Source organism: Heterostelium album, assembly GCF_000004825.1.
Source record: "Heterostelium album PN500 unplaced genomic scaffold PPL_contig13, whole genome shotgun sequence".
NCBI lineage: Eukaryota > Evosea > Eumycetozoa > Acytosteliales > Acytosteliaceae > Heterostelium > Heterostelium album.
In genome coordinates this window covers 487,798-508,091 of record NW_008805090.1, presented here as the reverse complement: position 1 = coordinate 508,091, position 20,294 = coordinate 487,798, and the positions used below count along the sequence as shown (strand labels likewise).

Genomic DNA, 20,294 nt, shown 5'->3' with positions numbered 1-20,294 from the left:
ATACGAAAACACGGAACTGCAGTTTCATAGTGTCTCTACCCTCGAGTTGAATCTCAATGATATCCTCCTTGCCGAGAATGATATCGAATTCTTTCGATTGGATATCGGGGAACGAAGGATGCGAGAGTGTGAACTTGTCGTGACCGAGCATAATGGAATTCTCGTTGGTTTCCAGCGTGATGGTGGGCGATGTCTTTGGTCCTTTGATGGATGGACGCAGAACGAATGGAATTCATAGCGTGATTGGTGATTGCGTTAGTTGTGTAGATCGAAGCGATGTGACAACCTCCTTCGAATCTATGGTCGATCTTCAGAGTGAGATTATAACCGGTGTCAACACACTGATAGGTTACCTCTTGTGTGAACGATCCACTGTCCTCTGTTGGATCGATGATATTCAGCCCGGTGGTTGAGGAACTGGTCAACATGTATTGCAAATGGAAATACTGTTCTTTGCCGAGTCCGTTCAACGCTAGCGTTACACCGACATCGTTTTCCGCGTGTGTGTAGAAAGGGATCTGTTTGCCACTGGCGATCAAAGCAGGTGGATGTTGTTGTACGGATTTGTTGTAGTCGGATTTGTTTCTCTTCACCTCAGAGTGACTGTGGACACGCACATTGATATCACAGTAGAGAGTATTCTCAATGATAAGAGGTGGACAGATGATAAGAGTAGTGGAAATCAGACCGGTTCTCTCACAACGTATTCCCGATTGTACCAAAGTCGCTAAATAGAAGAAATGGAGCATCGAACGATAGTCAGTGAGTGAATTCGAACTACCGTGACTGGAGCTGCCATCCTCTTTGTATGGCATGAAGAGATGTGAGGTTGGCCAACTACTCGAATCCACAAGATCCAGAGCATGCTCCATGTCGAAAATGAAATCATGTCCTGCAGGACGAATCGATATTCTACTGGTAAAGTTAAAGAAATCAACGGGAATATAAAAGTTGTCGCCAACTGCTATCGGGCCAAAGATTGTCTGCTCGTTGGCACCGCTGATCACAAGTATATCGATTGGGATGGTACAAGAGTTACGCACTATAACCGGGGATCGCAGAGTGGCGATCTTGTTGTCGTTCGATTCGTTCCAACCGACCTCACAAACAATGAGATTGGCACGATTTCCGAATGGTGGGAAATAAAAGTTGTCACCCATCATATTGATAGAGACTCCGTGGATCCATTGATCTTCCTCAGAGTCTGTGAATCTAAAGGCGATATGTGCATTCAAGTTACCGTGAGTACGGAAATCACGTGTCTTGAACAACACCGAATTGAGCTCGAGTGGTTTCTTCTCGCGATTCTTCAAAAAGTGAACGGCACGATCCACCTTGGTTTTCGCTTCCAACTCGGCTGCTTCTTCTTCGTCGGCCACTGGATCGTAGGAGGAGCGGAGCTTGGGATTGAGTTCACGCGATGAGCTGTTGTGTGCATTCAAAGTCGACTGTGAGAGCGACGACGAAGATGAGGAGGAAGCGCCGGAGGACAAGGAGGAAGTTGGCTGTTGTTGAACCAACTGCAACTCCTCAACGTAGTATTGAATGTCTTTGCCGGTGAGATTGACAATCCAGAAGAGCGATTGACCGACTGTATTGAACAGTTGTTGCGAATTGACAGAGCCCGAGAGTTGACGACGGTGTTTAACCCCGTTGGTATTAAAGTGTGTCATAATGACCGATGACTTCATAGAATCACGTTTGGTACTGGCGATAATCGATGCTGACAACGAAGGTTTCTCAACCAGTGGAACATTGGGTTCTGCTTTCTTCCAACGGAGTGCTTCTATCGATCCTCTTGGCGATTGTAAATCATTCTGTGAACCAAACGTCGGAAGACTGGATTTCGATGGTGAACTCGGTATGGAAATTGGCTTGGTTCCCGACGATGATTGTGTTAGGTTGTTGTTGCTGTGAGCTAGTTCAATGTCAATTCTTGGAATGGAGTCATCGTTCTCATAGCTGTTGTCACCGTTGCCCGATGACGACGAAGACTGATGGTTGTTGGAGTTGCTATTGCTGCGATGGTGGTGTTGGAGTTGTTGTTGCTGCTGCTGTTGTTGACTATTGTAATATTTAGCTTGTTGATATCGCTCTTTCTCATTGATATTCTGGATGTTCTCATAGAATTTGGCGAGCGATGCAATGAAGGGATGCGAAATATTGATATTGACGAGGTCTTCAGCTTTAATTGAAATCTTTAGTTTCGGATCATCGGATTTCAATACCTGGATATTCAGAGGGAATTGTTCAATCAGGGAATCGAATGCCATGTGTTTGTAGTTGAATACCTCCACTTTCAAAAGGCAGTTGGTGGTGATGAAACTGTAGTCTTCCCAGCCCCAGAAATCACTGGTAAGATCACCCATCGAGATTTGTACGAATGGAATATCTTGGAATGTCACCGAATGTGATTCATCGAGAATAGTCAGGTTGACACGACCAACAAAATCGAGATGTGCACGTGTTTTGTGCATGAGACTCGCCGAATCCTCTGGTCTAATAGGTGACTTCAAAGTGGACAAAGCTTTAGATGAATTATCACGACTATTATTACGACTGTGACTTGGTGTATTGTTATTACTGTTGTTATTGATATTGTTATTATTATTGACATTATTATTTCCACTTGTTTTAAGATTATTATTGCTATTTCTAAGTGGTGAAGTTGGAGTGGTTGGTCGACTACTTGAAGGTGATGATGCTGCTGTTGTAATGACAGTTTCGTTGGGTGGTGTCGATGGAGGAGTAAGCGAAGACGATGAATTGGAATGAGGGATCGTTGTTTCTTTGGTTGAAAGATTATTGATGATTCTGTTGATCAGTATCATCTCCTTGTAGGTCAAGAAGATATTGAGCGGTTGGAACTTGATATTCACGGTGCGCTGGTCGTTCTCAACGAAATGGAGATAGAGGAAATTGAATGAGAAACTGTTGGTGATCGGAGTGGATGAAGTTCCTTCGGTCTCTGCGAACGGAGTGTTTCTGAATACCTGGCATTTCGGTGCTTTCAACTCCATCGTTAGATTCTGCTCGGGTGTCAGAGAATAGTGGAATTCAATCGGCATCTTAATGACTAGCGCACGGGTGTTCTGTTGAGTTTCATCCTCGACGAGCAACATCTTTGGTTTGGTCACGTTGAGGTAGAATCTAAAGTGGCTGGGTACGGGTGCCGGTTGTTGAGATCGCTTCTTCTCTTGGACATATTTCGTTGGCTGTTGAATCGATGTGAAGAACGACATAATCGGGATGATGGAATCGGGTGAAACAAACAACAGTGGATGATCACAGTGGATCGACACAAAGTTTCGGTTGCGTCTGGCGTCAACCCATGACTGGACCAACAGCTGTGGATCGCCTTTCTTTGTTTGTTTCTTGCGTGTGAGAATCTCTTTGAACACCGAGTCAGACGATTGACGTTCGTCCACCAACTGAACGGTATCAACGGTCATCTCTGTCTTGACGATATTGTTACGATAGAGCAGATAGTTGACATTGACTTGATTGATCTCAAGCGATGCAATTGGATCGAGGATAGGATCGATGTGACTGATGGCCATCGATATCCTTCCGATCTCAGTGTAGATGGTCATTTGACGCGGTGAATCCGCAGTGAGATTGATGAAACCGAGTGGTGATTCAAACTGATGTTCGGCAATCGCTTTCTGCTCTTCGTGGTCCGGTGTGACATAGATGAATCGTCGACCGTCAAAGTGAGGCGTTGGTGGTGGAACGGGTGGACGTTTCGATTCGTCGGTGGAGAATCGCATCCAATCGCTTGTGAAGATGTAGTAGAAGAAGCGGTAGTCCTCCTGACTGAATATCAACTCGAGCGATGGGATCTTTACCAACATCTTTTGATCCTCGATGGCGAGAGAATCCTTGATGGAGAACAACTTTTCGATTTCCACAAAACAAGATGCCTGGTTGGAAATTGACACACGATTGCCATCGCGCTCACTGAATAGCGAGAGTTTCGAGATGGTAAGTTGCAGTACTTCAACGGGATGAACAGTTTCGCTATCGTCGATTTTGATATCACGATAGAAATTGGTCATGTTTGTCGAGCCAAACTTGATGATCACTGCATCTTTGGTGGTATCTGTCGCCGGTATAAAGAGTGTCCAAGGCTCCATATTGATGACCTGTCGCATCTTTGAAGCGTGTGCGCGCACCAGAGCATTGGGAGGTGAAACGATCGGTGTGGAAAGTGGCTCCATAAGGAAGTCTTTCACTCTTGTGAGGCTACCAATCATCGATACCATATTGATCGAGCGAAGATTGATGAGGAATTCAGTGTCCCATTCGACAGGCTCTGTTGCAGCATGTGAAATATACTTAAAGGTAAAGAACTCCTTTTGTCTATCAACCTTCTCCAAGATGACATTGTACAACGATTGATAGTTGGTTTCGTTGCTTGTTATGATCAAATCTTTGGCTTTGCCATCGACCACCATTTTCTTCTTGGTCATGTCGACTTCCATCGATAGTCGCTTCAATGTCAACTCTGATGGATTGTAATTAGCAGTGTTCATTGTCAACTTTAGCAATTGAATATTGATAAGAACATTCATATCCAATTGTTCTTCTTGCTGCTCCTCCTCCTCTTCAACTTGGTCGACCAAATTGTCTTCTTCTCCTTCTTGCTTGGCAACTTGTGCAATCTGTGGCTGTGCGGGATAAGGTCCGTAGCGGAATTCGTAGTATCTACGAAGTGTTAGATTCATCATGTTATAGAAGAACAGATATTGGTGTGGTGAGAATGACATCTGAATGTTACCGACATCCATAACGATGTTGGTGAGCGGTTGGTTGGAAGGAGCTGGCAACTGGTGATAGAGATTGGTCTTCATTGTGATATCCATATTCAAATCGGACATGATTCTAGTTTGTTCAAGTCCATTCTCAATGTGTTCGGCCAACGACATCGAAGTGATCTTTAGGGAGAGTTGATCGATATCCAAATCCTGCTTACCGATGAAAGCATTCGAGATCTGAATCTCTTGAATGTCACCACTGAGATAGTTGTTGTTCAGCTCGATATTCATGGGAATCAACAGCTTGGTGTGATTCATTATGATATCGTATTTCAATCGGCTTCTAACCGGTGACTTTGAATCGGAGGTGTCACTGGCGTCCAACCTGAGATACTCTTGTACCTCTGTGAACAAATCAAACAATGGAGTGAAAATGACATTATCGAGTTTGACATCCAGTTTCTGTGTCCAAGTAGGATCGTTTGTGAACGGTCTAAAGTTGAATTCTACACGTGAATCGAAGGTACTGTTGACAATGTTTTTGTAGCGCGATTGACACGATTGTCTTCGTTGATCCATAAACTGGAGACGGTTGAGTGATCCGCTGACTTCAGTGGCACCGTCGTCTCCTGAGGTCTTGTAGACACTCATCACAGTGTCAAAGTCGTAGAACGATACTTCAGCCAATCCATAGATTCCATCGATCAACACAACAGAGAATGAATTCATCTTTAGCGATATTAAATTGGCAACAATCGATTGCATCAATTCCGATTCAACCGATGCTTCATCACTAATATTCGTTGCTGCTGTTGCTGTTGTTGTTGTTGTTGTACTAGTGGAAGTAACTGAAGATGATACGTTACTACTCGATGTTTTACTGGTGGATTTGATATAGGTATTGTAAAGATCCATCAAGAAACAATAGTTGGATCTCGAGAGGGTGATATACAACTCTTGAATTTCAATGTTGGTTTTCACATTGGGAGGAAGTTCCAATTGGAGAGTGGATTCCTCTAGGACCTCTTGGAAACGATTGAGGAAATGGTCGTAGTCTCTGATGGTGTCGGTGTTGGCAGTCAGTTCAAGGTTGCTAAGCAGTCTAGTTGTCTTTTGATCGGTACGATGTAATGACATCGATAGACCTTCGATATCGTATTTCCATCTCTCCAAATCGAATTCAATCAAGTTGCTGCTGTTGTTGCTTGCATTTCCACTACCACCAAGAGTTTGTCGATCGATTGAATTATGCATCTCTAAGCAATCGACGCTAAATAGCAGGTGATCGACAGGTCCGACTGCAGGGTCGTAGAGCATAACACGCGAATCTTTGATGATTGAGGAAAGCTTCATTCTTGGCTGTTCCAAGCGGACAGGTGGTCTCTGTGCAATCGGGGTGTGAGTGAGTGGATCCAGAAGGAATTGCTTAATATCGTTGAGCAAACTCAGTGGGAATGGAACCAACAGGATATTCTTGATGGTCGATTCCAACTCTGTATCCCAACCGTCGGCTGTTCTTTCGCTGTGCGATTTGTAGGTGAAGAACAGCGTTGCGTATTCCGAGCCGTGCGGTTTGACAATTGCGGTTCCCGAGAGTTGATCGACGACGTTGATGTGAGAGAGCGAACCGGTTACGGTCATTCCCGGTTCCAGCATGGCAGAGTCGATTTTGAATTCATTGAACGATACCAATGCAATCGATTTCTGTGATTCCAAATCGATGAGATCGAGCACGATCGAATCGACTTCGACCAGAGCAAAGAGGTCGGTCTGTGTCGGTGTGAATCCAGGCTTGAGGAAACGCTTCTGATATTCGTGATCCAGTTGATACTGACACTCGAGAGCATGGTTCAAACACTGATAGAATCGATCGAACTGCACACTATTACAAGAGAGACGAAGATCGTTCGTTTTGATAGAGTAGGTCGATGTTGCATTCGACGAGATATCGCCAAGTGAATACTCTGGCTTCGACTCCACCATGATTTCGATATTGTAGTTTGTAGCGAGAGCATACTTTTCGTTGTGTTCCAATTGATGATCTTCTTGTTGTGGTTGCAGTAGATTGAGAGTGGTATTGTTAAGTTTGATAATCATAGCATCAGAGTACTCACTGCCTCTTGTCATTGCTTCGATTTCACTCAACTTTGTAAACTCATTGGCAATGTTGATAGTGTCAGGTTCGACATAGACAATCGATTGGTTATCACTACTACAGTCATATGATTGTCTTAGTACAATTAAAGGATGATCGAAACAAACATTCATCTTCATACGACTGTCGTTGGGCACTGCTACTTGTTCGTCGGGACAATATTTATCGGTTGTATAGGTACCAAATACCGATGTGAAGTTGACCACTACGAAATCCCAGACACGCAACAAGAATGCAGGATGTCCATATGTGAGTAGACCATTCATGTTGAAATCCAACATTGAGGAATATAATCTTGACTTGTTGTTGTTGTTGGAATAGGATAGATACTTAAACTCCATCATATTGAGATCATCTTTGGTGCAATAGAAAACCATTTCATTGTTGAGTGGACTGTGATTCAATTGTGTTCGAGTGTCATAAACACGAAGCTGTTTGACTGCTCCACTGACATGCATCTTCTTCTCCCTTGGAACGGTTGCCATGTTGACATTCAATAGACATTGCTCGATGGAGATCGTTGCAAATGGATCGTGTGTGTCGACGTGAGAAGAGAGAATCAGCTCGATCGACTGCAAGCAAACCGCTATTTCCATACCGTGGATATCGAGAATCTTGGCAAGATTGTCTGGATTCGCCCGAAGGAAGAGCAGCTCCATAATGTAGGGATCACGCTTCTTCAACTTTAGCGGTGGATTGTCATCGAGTGCTCTGAACGCCTGTGCAATCATGTCGATAAAGAATGCAAAGTCCGACTCATCGATGGCCAACGATATCGGTGTCAGTGACAGTTGAACTTTGGTCGGTTGCAAACCGCCAAGAATGACATCGACAGTGTTGGTGAATACAGATTCCAACGATTGATAATCGATTGCCAAGTCAACAGGAATACGTGTGAATTGCTTACGATCGTCTCTGTCGTCACCTCTGACCGATGAAAGGATGATCTTTGACAGGCTGATCATCATCGACTCCACTGGAATGTCAAAGGAATTGACTGGCCAATTGAGGTAGCGGTTGGTGATCTCTAGCTTCTCTGCTGTCATCTCAACGATGTCTTTGGAGAATGGTGATACTGGCAATTGAATAGTGGGTCTGTTGAGTACAACATTCAGTTTCATCTTTGAAATGATGGACATGTCAATCGATTCCAAAGTTGGCATTTCAAAGTCTGGCGAGTTTGGATTCTCAGCGGTGTGACTCGAGAGTCGCTTGACAAACGGTAACAAAAAGAAGTCTTTCATGCCAAAGAGGAATCCAGCCGATGCATTGATGACAGTTGGTTCGACATCCAGCGTCAACTCACTATCCCAGCCATTCAACGAAGGTGGTTCATGAGAGATAAAGCTGAACTTTAACAATGGATTGTTGTTGTTACTGTCATTGCTGTTGCGTTGTAACGGCTGGAATATAGTTTCAAACAATTCGATATCTTTTACTGCCGGACGCATATCTACAACCTGTCCAAACTGTACATCTCCATTGAAACGAGTGACATTTCCACGAGTGGTCTGTGAGTGGACGTTGATCTTGGAGAGTGTCAACTGACCAAAGTCGTATTGCTCCAGCTGAAGCAACAGTGTAAACCGTTCAACATTGACACTTAGCTTTGAAATGATTGCATCGATATCCATTGGGATTCCAGTAGATTGTTTTCTACTGTTGTTGTTGATCTGTTTCTCTTGTTCTTTCTTTGTTTGCTTCTCTTTGGCACGCGCCGATATCTTTTCGATGACGTCTTTGGTGATGGTGAAGATGAGTGAATGTTCGAGATCCTGGAACTCCAGAGCGATCTCACCGATGTCGACACTGATCAGCTGTTGCAGTGGAACCACCGACTTTGAGACGGACAGCTGTGTCTTGCTCCAACAGAGTAGCTGCTGAATCGATGTGTTGATCGAGAGATTGTGGAGAACCTGATGATATTTGCCAGCTTTGAATGTCTTCATATTCATGTCGGAGAGAGTGGCATTGATGACTTGCCATTCGACCTCTGCTTCTTGGCCATCGGCATTCTTAACCATCGATTTCCTGAGCACAGTGGAGATCTCTATCGATCCAAGCTCAGAGATGATCTTATCGTCGGTAGTCGACAGCTTATCGCTAGATGAAAGAATCAACTGTGGTGACTCTAAGAATATACGATAATTGGTTTTCTTCTCTTTGATACCTTGTTCTTTTTGTATTTCCATTTGTTGTTGTTGGAGTTGGAGTTGTTGCTGTTGTTGCTGATTACTATTTGAATTGTCATTCTCATTGTTATTGGTATATTCTGTTTGATATCTATAAAGAGATGCATATTTAACTGTTTTAAATGGAAGTTGAACAAGTGATTTTGTCTTTAGAATGAAATCTACCAACACTGTAACTCTTATACTTCGAAGATCCAAGTCGATTTCAGTGTCGAAATCACGTGTTTTGTTGACAGAACGATTGCTGTAACTCTTGTACTTGAATGTTGCCATTGATACATCTTGATTCTTGGGTGTAAGTATCTTGAATGACTCATGCTCTGGTGACTGTGAATCGATGAACGATTCAATGGTGATCGAATCCAAGTGACCATCTACCTCAACCTCTCTTCCATTCAACGTACATTCTTTGATGACAAATCGATTGATGGAGAACATACCGATCTCATTACCATCGTCGTTCAACGATATCGAAAGTGCATGAACATTCGCTTTCGCTCTGATGACAGACAAGTTTGTAGCGGTAACTGCTTGTTGTTGTGAAGATGCAGGTGGTGGAATTGATGTTGTTGATGACAATGATAATGATGTTGATGTTTGTGTTTTACTTGGTGATTGCTGTACTGGCAGTACGATGTCATTGATGATCTCCTCTGAGGACATCATTTCTGTAGCGGCTGCTGTGTGTAGTAGCTCCTCTTGCACCTTGTAAGTCTCCTCAAAGCAGTAATCGAGGAAAGTGAGAACTTGACCGATGGATCGAGGATTGTAATTCATATTGAGTTCACCAAAGTTGAAATCGATATCGGTATCGATACCAGAGTACTCTGGTGAGTCTTTCTCGATGATGTGATGACTGATCGATATCAACTTTTTGGTCTCGGTCGACTTGTAACGCGACTGCGATGTCACCAACGAAGAGAACCGACTGTTCTTCTCGAGACAATCCTCAATCTCCATCTTTGCCAACAACAAACTACCGAAATAATCATAGGTCTTCTTCTTTAGCGACAATTGTAATTCATTGATTCTCAACTGTATCAAACGTATATTGGTTGGTTGATTGATACCAACATTACCATTGCTATTGTTGTTGTTGTTACCGTTGTTGAACAACGACGATATATTACTACTACTATGTACATCTACCAATACTTTCTCTAGAGTGAATTCACCTTCGAATATCTTTCGTTTCGATAGAACCTGACGATATGCTTCCGATAGCTTGATTTCCATTTGACTGACATCGACGACTGTTTCCGACTGTTGTTTGGTGGTGTAGAGTGTGTCCATAAGCTGATTGTAGGCGTTGGACGAGTGAGTCGATTCTGCAGCAAGAGTCTTGGACATTCTGTACAACTGAAGATACGATTCATCGGAGATGTTGATCTTCACCTCTGGCAGCGTTCCACTCACCTTGAACAACGCCAACGACAACTCATTCGGTTCGATACAACTCTGAATATGAAGATTAATCGCCATCTCTTCAATAAGTGGGAATCCATTACTAACGTCCACACTGGAATTGGAATTGGAATTGGAATTTCCGGAACTGGTGTTGCCATTGGTAGTGGCTCGCCACCACTCTTGGTCGTTTCGCGCCAACATCACTTTTATGGAAGATAGAGTTGCACGATAGTGGTCGTAGAGATCGGATTCTTTTACCGGTGTTTCCAACTCGGTTAGGAGCAACGGACGATCGATTGAATCCTTTACTTTCGCAGACTTTTGACTGAGGTCAGAGTGCATCAAGCAACTTCCGAGATCGACGATGATCAGCGAGGTGTCGACACGGTTGGCATGCTCCGTTATGATGACGGTCGGTGCCTTGGCATCTACGTAGAGATCGATTGTCTTGTGATGATTGATTACCTCTCGCAGCTGGAAGATCGTCATCTCCTTCAGCAAGATCAACTCCTCCATCGCCACCGACGACAATGGGAACAAATTTACATTTTCCTCGGGTGTAGCAAACTCTATCAATCTTTCAATCTGTGGCTTATTTACAACTACTTCCATAGTGTTCAATATCAATGATAATCTATAATCGTATGTACTTGAAATTGGATTCGTTTCAAATGTTATATTAAATAAATGATTATTAATGTTATTATTGTTATTGTTGTTGTTGTCATTACTATTGCTATTATTATTATTATTGTTTTGTATTAAAGTATTTAAATTTGATGATGATGAATGTAATGTTGGTGAATCCAACTCTGATAATTTCTTGTTGTTGATTCCACATTTGTATCTTGGCGTTGATGTGATGATATATGGGAATAAACTGTCGACATTGTTGTGATCGATAACGTTGAATGACTCGAGATCCAAATCTATTCTAAAACCCTGTTGTCTCTGAGACATCTTGAATGAAATATTATTGAGGTAGGATTTCATCAAAGGATCTTCTCCTTCACGACTTCCTATAATAGTGAAAATAATCGCTGACACTTGAACTTGTAATACATTTTGAATATACTAAACATAATCAATCATCAATATTAGTTAGTTGTGTGTTTTGTTCTTCTAGATACCAACTATTCTAAACTAAAACTACTTACATCAGGTGGCATTTCAATGGTTGCACTCAATGCGATCTCATCATATTCCATAGATTTATAGATCTCTTCTTGTTGTTCTTTTGTCAGCTGAATCGACATCTTTGGTTCGTTTGACTTCCAGAATCCAAAGAAACCTTTTGTTCTGTTTACAGAACTATAGAATTCACCTTTCTTTGAATCTGCAATCGCCTGTTCTTTTGCAAGTTCTCTTCTTGCCAATGATCTAAAACTAAATAGATTGATTGATTGATTGATTAGATAAACAAGAAATAATCCAATGTAATCTTAAGTTGCAAACTTACTATATAATATCTTCAAAACTTAAAAATTCTTCCATTTCTTGCAGTCGTTTCTTTTCCTTTTCGTTGATTGGCTCTAGCCATTCGACTGCCTGTAACTTTTTAAAGAGTACGACGTATTCCTTTCGGTTCTGTCGACGCTTCTGCATGTAGTTCCACGAACGCTGTTGTATCTTCTCACGAATCGACTCACGATACACCTCGGCAAAGTAACGCCACCACGCTCTCGGATCCTGTTTAGGACGCAGCTTCGGTCGGTACTTGAGATACTTTAATTCCTGTGCGTACGCGCCAATCGTTGTCAACAGCTTCAGAATGGTTTGATACTGATTCTCCTCGATGTAGAACGACACCTCCTCGAACTGACACTGCACCTTCATCTTTGGCACCGACTTGTCCATCTGTAGATTCTTGTTGACCTCCACCTTGAGCGTAACGGTTATCGGTTTCAAGATGTATTTGTGGTCGCCCAAATTGCGGTTGGTTCCAGTCATCGACTTTAACTTGCGCGCAAACTCATCGTTGGAGAGATCGCGTATCGATTCGCCCTGGTGTTGTTCCTCCTCAGAGTTCAAATAGATCGAAAAGTCAGAGAGTTCAACGTATTTGAAGAGTGTATCGTTGTCGCCGCCAGCAGTATTGTTGTTGGAAGCAGTTGGCGAACCATTGTTGTGGAATTGGCGAGTGTAGTTGCCATCGGTGGAATAGGCGGTGAGTGAACCAAACGACAGACCGAGCGAATAGATCTTTCCATTGCGAACCTCTTCGTAGCGCAAGTGGAATGTATTGATTTTCACCTCGATGTTATTGAGTATCTTTGACATGACGTTCGACATGAATGTGTCTTGCGAACGTCCAGCCGGTCCACCCTCGAGACCGCCACCCTCCTTCCACGACCGGATCAACTCGTACTTGTCCAACTTCTTCTGCTTTGTCAGCTGTTGTTTGACTCGCTCCTCCTCCTCGTTGTACTCGAATCCAGTCTGTGGAATTGCATATAAACAAATTGAATCTATTTCCAGAATGACTGGCATCGATTTTAAATTCTTCAAACAATTAAGTTGTCATATTGATATTAATATATTAATATTCGCAGGATGATGGTTAACTATAGATTATACATACAGTCCATGGTATCTTTAATTCCAAGGTACCGATGATACCTTTCTGAACGTGTAACGGTAGTTTAAAGGATTGTAAAGCTTCACCTTTGATTTCCAAATTTCTCAAAACCACATTTCCACTGAATACATTTACTTTTAATTGCTCTGATGAAAGATTCTTTATATATTCACCAATATATTTAACCAATATATCTGCTACTAAAGATTCAAACATCTTTATCAATTATCTATATATAAATATCTAACAATCTGTATGATTTCTTCTTTCTTCTTCCTTTTTCTCTCTTTTCTTTTAACTCTATAATATATATAAACAACAAATTTCTATAAAACTAAACTTAAACTAAAATAAACTAAACTAAACTTTAACTAAAAAATATACAAAACCACTAATACATATGTATATATGATTAATTAAAATATTATGTTAACTATTATTATTAATTTAATTATTATTATTATTTTACAACTTTTGATTGTTTGCTTTGCTTTTGATTTTTTTTAAAATCGTTCGTATGTTTTGTTTTTAAATGTGTTAAATGTGAATTACTTTTCTTTTTATTGATTATCAATAAAGAAAGAAAGTAAGTGGTGTTTTTTATTATTATTACTTTAAATATATAAATATTATTTATAAAGACTAAACTAAAAAATGGTTTAATGAAAAATATATATCTTTTTAAAAAAATAAGGGTTTGTTTATTATATTATCTATTAAACCTTGGTTGCTAGATAGTACTCTCAGAGTGTGGCTCCCCAATGAAATTTTCAAAAAATTTGTTAAAAATGAAAAAAATCAATTTTTAAACATCTTTCTGAATTTAAGAAAACTTTAATGCTATTTCATTTTTGCAAAAATGGAATGTGAAGTTTGCACAGGTGGTTCTTTCATCATTTTCATTTACGAGCATCCTGAAAATAATTAATCGAGAGCAATCGAAATCCCAACAATCATAGTGTAAATTCACAAATATCTATCAATTGTTAAGAGAAATCGAAAAAGTTTTTCTAGATATTTTAAATTGTTTCTGCCACTTAAAAGAATCAAAAAATTTAGTTTCTGAATACCAAGGTGATGATGTTTCAATTCAAAGGAGAGATCATGTTGTTGGTTTTTTTATTTTATTTTTAGAACAACATTAATTAAACAATTATTGAAAACAACAAAAAAGAAAATAATAACTAACTCTTTTTTCTTAACAATGATATCATACGTAGTAATACAGATTTCAAAGACTTTTCCTTAAAAAGAATATCAAAAAAGTTTTGATTTGACAAAAACTAATATTTTTAAAAAAGATTTACTCTTTTTGGTAATTCAATGGTAAAAGAAGTATAAATATTGAATAATGATATTGTTATTTGAAAATTAGATTAAGTAAAGAATGCCTTAAGAGATTAACAGTTAATTTTAATAAAAAGAAAATACTTTGTTTGTATTTGTAAAGTTTAAAACTTAAAAGAAAAAAAGTATATTATATTCTATCAAATCTTAATTATTTATAAATAAGAATAAATAAATAAATAATAATAATAATAATAATAATTTAACAATGTCATCTCTTAATACTGAAGAAGATAATTCAAATTTCAGTGGATGTGTCGATTGTCAATATAAATTGTCATTCAAACCATTCGTTTGGGATAAAACTCATTCCGGTGGCTGGATAAGTGGTAGCTGTGCACATTCAACCATCCATGTTTCCGATCCTCTGACCGAGTTCTATACTTTCGAACCGAATGTACAAACCAACCTCGACAAGAAATGGTTCTCGGAAAATCAAATCGAGTTGGAGGAGCTAGAGATTGAAGGTCCCGACAACAAATGCTCCAAAGAAAAGAATGTATCGGTGACACTCAAACATGATAAAACCGATCGTTACATCTTGACCGTAAAGCACAATTAAAATCAAGTTTAAATTATGTTGCCAAAATCAAACAACAACAAACACACGTGCATATTTTTTGTAAATAAGGAATAATAGTAATTCCAATCAAATAAAAATAAAAACTATAGTTTTAATCTTTCTTTTATATTTACATTATTTATTTATTTAATCATCTATTTCATCTTCTTTTGATTTCTCTTTCTTCTTTCTTTTTAGTTTTGTGGTCGTTGGTTCATTCGTGGTTGGTGGTTTTGTTTTTATAGATGTTGTTGTTGTTGTTGGATTTGAAACATTGCTACTACTTGACTTCCAATATTTATCGTATATTTTGTTTGGCAGTCTAAACGATGTTTCAATAAAGCTGTCTATATTCTCCCTTGTCGAGTTTGGCATTACAGAATGATTTAATCGTTTTGCCTTCAGATATAACTTTGGTATTCCATACGTCTGTTTCATTTCATTGCGAATAACTCTATAAATAACCATGACTAACATCTTGCTTATTACTTTAGCATTCAAAAACATACCCTTGCTACAGTGTATACTATCACTTTCTTGGCAACTGCCAACAATGCAAGATTCATCCACAGTGGCATATCTTTTTTTTTTTTTTTGAAAATATATATATACTTAAATAATACAAATAATAAATAATTAAATAGATAATCTTTAATTAATTAATATAACTTTTAAATTTATATTAATATTTTAATTTTAGTTTTTTTTAAAAAAAAATTTTTTAAAAAAGTTGATTTTAGGAATACGTTTAGATTATGTATTAATATCAACAACACAACAATCGATGTAATTCATATGAACATAATTAATGATGACCATAGTTTAGATGTGTCGTTTTAAAATATCTATTACTATTATTTTATTGGTGTTGTTTATTCTTAATTTATTTCTTTGTGATCACTAATTCTTTCAAACTCTTTTCTGTTTCTGAAATCTGAGCATCTATATATTTTCCTTGATTCTAATTTATAAATAATAAAGATAAAAGATGATTAATTAAGTAATTTGATCGATATACATGTGATTTGCGCTATGTTATCTTTTGGTATGATTGCTTACCATTAAACCTTTAACATCTTCTTCGTCTTTCTCTACCTGTTTTTTAAGTTCTTTTTTCAATGTATCTTTTGGTGCAACTAAAAACCTGTATTATTATTATCATTATTTTATTATGATTCGATTGTATTAGTTATTGATCTAAATTTAATAGATATAGTAATTGATGCATTCTAGAATGCATCGAACGATTATGATATATTACATTTTACCAACAGATTTGTATGTTTTTGTATTTGGTGGGAGTGTCTCTAGCTCCTTCAATGTAATAACACATCTTTGTCTATCTTTATCGGATACCTGTATCTTTTGTCTGATGTTATTCAAGTTTCTATTTAAATTGAAGAGTTTCTCACGAATCTCTTGAAACGCCTTCAGTAATAATAACAACTTTTAGTATCAAGCACAACCATAATGTTAAAATAGCTCTCTTAAACATACCTGCATATCAGTTATTTCTAAATCCGACATTTTATAATCTATATTATATCAAATTATGTTTACTAATATCAAATTTTATATATAAGTTCAGGGTATGTCTAACAATTTTTTTAAAAAAAAATTCAAATTTTTATTTTTTTTCAGGAGGCAGTATTCAGCTGTGCAAACCAATAAGTTTATTCACTGTGGAATAAGGAAACTCATTCTCACGAACTATCTAATATGTATAACAATAATATTTTTTGATTATAAAAGCGACATCGGATATAATAATAATTGACTTTGTGTATTCTGAAATCCTAAACAACTTTTGGTTTTAGTTAGATTTAAACTCACGGCACTTCATTGGCTCAAATTAAAAATAATTGAATAAGTATCGAATGAGAAGAAGTACATCATCAACTTTAGAGAATTAATTGTTTTCAATTTTATTTCTTTCTAATTTTTTGTTATAATTTATTTTTATTTAATTTTTTTTTCTTTTAAAGGATATTTTTAAAAATGATCTGATCTTAAAAAAAGGTCGATGATTGACAATGTCAAAAAATATTTAATATAAGTTCTGAGGCAGTTGGTTGACATCTCACATGTAACCCCGGTTAATTTATAACTAATTCTAAATCTACACCCTAACACAAAAATAAAGTTATTATTATTTGTTGTTGGTAGTGCAGGGTACAACATCAAACTCAAAATAGAATACATCAGAGGTATTGGAATCCATGATTGATCAAAACTGCATCTTTGTCACTAAAAATTCCAAAACGTTTGTTTGTGTGTTCCAGTTCCATCATGATAGACACAACTGCCGTCATCATAATGCACTACGAAGGATCATCTCGACTATCAATGTTGTTACTACCATATATTTTAAGATGTAGTGGTGGGTGCATTGTGTGTGTTGGTGTGTATATTGAAAAACAAGAAGAGTGTTCGAGTGTTTTAATAATCAAAAGTGTCAACAACAACTGACGATTTGCTAATTAATTTGGTCATGAAATGAAAGGTTAATTCATCACTAGTCGTGCAGAGGCTCGTTGGTTTTGGTGGTGATTGAAAAATGTAGCGCAATAAAAACACTGGGTGTGAGGTTCCAAAAAAAATAAAAAAAAAATCGATTTTAATGTTTGTTTTTTTGACAATTTTCATCATTTTTTTGCAAAATTCCTTTTGATGACAAATGATTTACAAAATAGTGTGCAAAAAAACCAACATCCATTTTCACACCATCACACACTCACCACTACCATTTCCTATTTTATTTTTTTTGGATTATTAAAAAAAGAAACAAGGAGTGCAAAGATTTCGAAAAATCTTTTAAAATTAAATCTTTTTTTTATTTAAACAAATTTCATTTTATTTTAATTTCCTTATAAACAACAATATCATTTTTCACGAAAAAAAATCAAATACCCAAGGTAAATATAATATAACTTTCATAGACATTGCTTGCAATTCAACTTGAAAATAAAAAATTAAAAAATAAAAAATAAAAAATGATGAAACCACATCATAATCAAACCCAAAACCCATCACCACCTCAATTGAAAATACACACCCACACTCACACAACAACATCAACAAACGACCAACACAAAACAGGAAGCCGCCCATTCCAACAGTCAAAAATTTGATGCACCTTATTTTTCAAACTTTTGAATCATAAATTTTCATTAAAATTAATTTTTATTCATTTTTTTCGAAATTATCATCAATTTCAGTCTGTCTTGCATTAGCTTTTCAATCAAAAGAGAGACCATTCTATTCTTTATAAAATCAAACTCAAACCTTCTAAATTAATAAATCTATTTGTTTCTAATACCACAATTTCAAAGCAATTTCAAACTGCCCATCTAATATCAACAATTATTTATAAATATTAGTTATATTACCCAAGTGTTTTATCATTTTTCATCATTTTATTCTTGTTTATATTTTATTTCTTTTTCGAGTCGTGATTTGTGTGAACTTTAACACTCTATCACTTCTTCACCAAAACAAATTAATTTAAAAACAACTAAAATATTATATAAAATCATCATACACTTTATTGGTACATCAACTTTTATCTATTTAAAACAATAATTATCCTTTTAGTTCACCCACCTTTCGAGCAAATAGTATAATTTAGAAAAAAAAAAAAAAAACAAAAAAAATTAAAAAGCAAACAAACAAATAAATATAAAAGTAAATTTAAAAAGATACTAAATACTTATTCATATCATATTGGTAGGTAAATCATTTTATATTTGTTTATAAAAATCACCCTCTTTTTTTTTTTTTTTTGAACATACATATTTGTTGTTCTTTTTCAAATTATTTAATTTGTGTATCTGTGTGTGTATGTGTTAATTAATTCAAAATTGAAATAAAAACTTATTTCATTTTTCAACATATATATGTGTGTGTGTGGTAAAAATGTCAACTTCACTCCTCTTTTACAAAATTAAATAAAATAAAATAAAAAATCAAATATTTATTTTTATTTTAATTAATTAATTAATTATTTTATTTATTATTTTGTTGTTGTTATTGTTATTATTTTTAAGAATTCTTTATATATTTATATTTTTACAAAAGAGGACCAAAATTATGTTTTTTTCAACTTCGCAATTCGCCTTTTCCTAATTAAAGTTCTCGAATTTTTGTTTTAAATTCTATATATGGTCAACAATTGATTTGGTGTGTTTTTTTATTTATTTTAAAAAGTTACTTCTTCAGCTTTGTTCTTTGTTCAGCAAACATTTTCTGACCTACTTGTTAGTTTCTCACACACATATATATATAACTTTACAATAAGAACATTTTTGCAATAAACAACAGCAACAACAATAATATAAGCATCACCAACTCAAAACAAAACAAAACAAACTATAATTATATAAATAGAAATAATAATAACAATCATAGTTAATAATAATCAATTTTCCTAAAAGTAATAAATATATTTATCAACAAAACAAACTATACACATTAATTTAATTAAATTAAATCTTTTTTGTAAATACTTTTTTATTTAATTTTTGCAAATATTCTAATACCAATTCGAAAATAGAAGGTAATTACCTACGTCATTGTTTAAAGTAGAAAAAACCTATTTTAACAACATAGCTATTATTAAAGTAGTAATAATAATAAAGAACATTTTCAAACAGTCACAGTTTTTTGTTTCACACACAGACGACAAATTAAAATTTTATTTTTTTTAAAATTCACCCTATCTCTCTATCTTTTGCCATCTTTTGCAAATTAACCCCACCACCACAAAATTCACCCAGGTTAGAATTGTAGAACACAGTGCGACGACTGTTCATCATCATGTTTCTCGTTTTTGTCAAACCTTTTGTGCAAACTTCCTACCCATCTTAATATTGTGCTACCGACAATTAACAATAACATCGGTTTGCATCCTTGACAAACTAAAAAAAAAAAAAACTAACTAAACTAAATAAATAAATAAATAACAACAAACTAAGAACAACACAGCAACAACAACATTCCAATTTCATTTAATTAAAGATCTATCTTGTCTTTATTAATACTCCATTTTGAATATTATTTATATTATATTTGCTTCATTCAATCTATTGTTTCTACTTCTAGTATTATACAACAATAACACACACACACACAAATTAATATCAACAATAACAACTCCACATAACAAATAACATTGTAATTGTTTCATATTTCTTTTCGGCAGTATTATTAGATTTAAAATATTAAAAGACTGAGGCTGACCATTTGCAGATACACCAGCATAAATCACCCACCTTTTAACTACCAATATTATTACTCC

The 20,294-nt window shown here is 36.6% G+C and overlaps 6 protein-coding genes across 6 annotated transcripts; 1 reads left to right on the top strand and 5 right to left on the bottom strand.

Annotated features, from left to right (window-relative positions):
- Positions 1-53: 53 nt before the first annotated feature.
- On the bottom strand, positions 54-12,116 carry vps13B (uncharacterized protein; the record flags this gene model as incomplete). The annotated part of the gene is made up of 3 exons (XM_020576858.1): positions 54-11,585; positions 11,669-11,897; positions 11,971-12,116. 3 exons carry the CDS (start codon positions 12,114-12,116, stop codon positions 54-56), a joined length of 11,907 nt encoding a protein of 3,968 aa, XP_020433270.1.
- An 88-nt stretch (positions 12,117-12,204) lies between these two features.
- PPL_05988 (bridge-like lipid transfer protein) lies at positions 12,205-13,305 on the bottom strand (the record flags this gene model as incomplete). Its single annotated transcript, XM_020576857.1, has 2 exons — positions 12,205-12,482; positions 13,089-13,305. 2 exons carry the CDS (start codon positions 13,303-13,305, stop codon positions 12,205-12,207), a joined length of 495 nt encoding a protein of 164 aa, XP_020433269.1.
- A 1,339-nt stretch (positions 13,306-14,644) lies between these two features.
- PPL_05987 (uncharacterized protein) lies at positions 14,645-14,998 on the top strand (the record flags this gene model as incomplete). Its single annotated transcript, XM_020576856.1, has 1 exon — positions 14,645-14,998. The coding sequence occupies one exon, from the start codon at positions 14,645-14,647 to the stop codon at positions 14,996-14,998; it is 354 nt and encodes a 117-aa protein (XP_020433268.1).
- A 147-nt stretch (positions 14,999-15,145) lies between these two features.
- On the bottom strand, positions 15,146-15,576 carry PPL_05986 (uncharacterized protein; the record flags this gene model as incomplete). Its single annotated transcript, XM_020576855.1, has 2 exons — positions 15,146-15,397; positions 15,508-15,576. The coding sequence occupies 2 exons, from the start codon at positions 15,574-15,576 to the stop codon at positions 15,146-15,148; spliced, it is 321 nt and encodes a 106-aa protein (XP_020433267.1).
- Positions 15,577-15,881: 305 nt separating this feature from the next.
- On the bottom strand, positions 15,882-16,525 carry pfdn1 (prefoldin beta-like domain containing protein; the record flags this gene model as incomplete). The annotated part of the gene is made up of 4 exons (XM_020576854.1): positions 15,882-15,959; positions 16,058-16,142; positions 16,260-16,426; positions 16,496-16,525. The coding sequence occupies 4 exons, from the start codon at positions 16,523-16,525 to the stop codon at positions 15,882-15,884; spliced, it is 360 nt and encodes a 119-aa protein (XP_020433266.1).
- Positions 16,526-17,094: 569 nt separating this feature from the next.
- On the bottom strand, positions 17,095-20,183 carry PPL_05984 (uncharacterized protein; the record flags this gene model as incomplete). Its single annotated transcript, XM_020576853.1, has 5 exons — positions 17,095-17,124; positions 17,909-17,955; positions 19,562-19,589; positions 19,856-19,914; positions 20,168-20,183. 5 exons carry the CDS (start codon positions 20,181-20,183, stop codon positions 17,095-17,097), a joined length of 180 nt encoding a protein of 59 aa, XP_020433265.1.
- Positions 20,184-20,294: the final 111 nt, after the last annotated feature.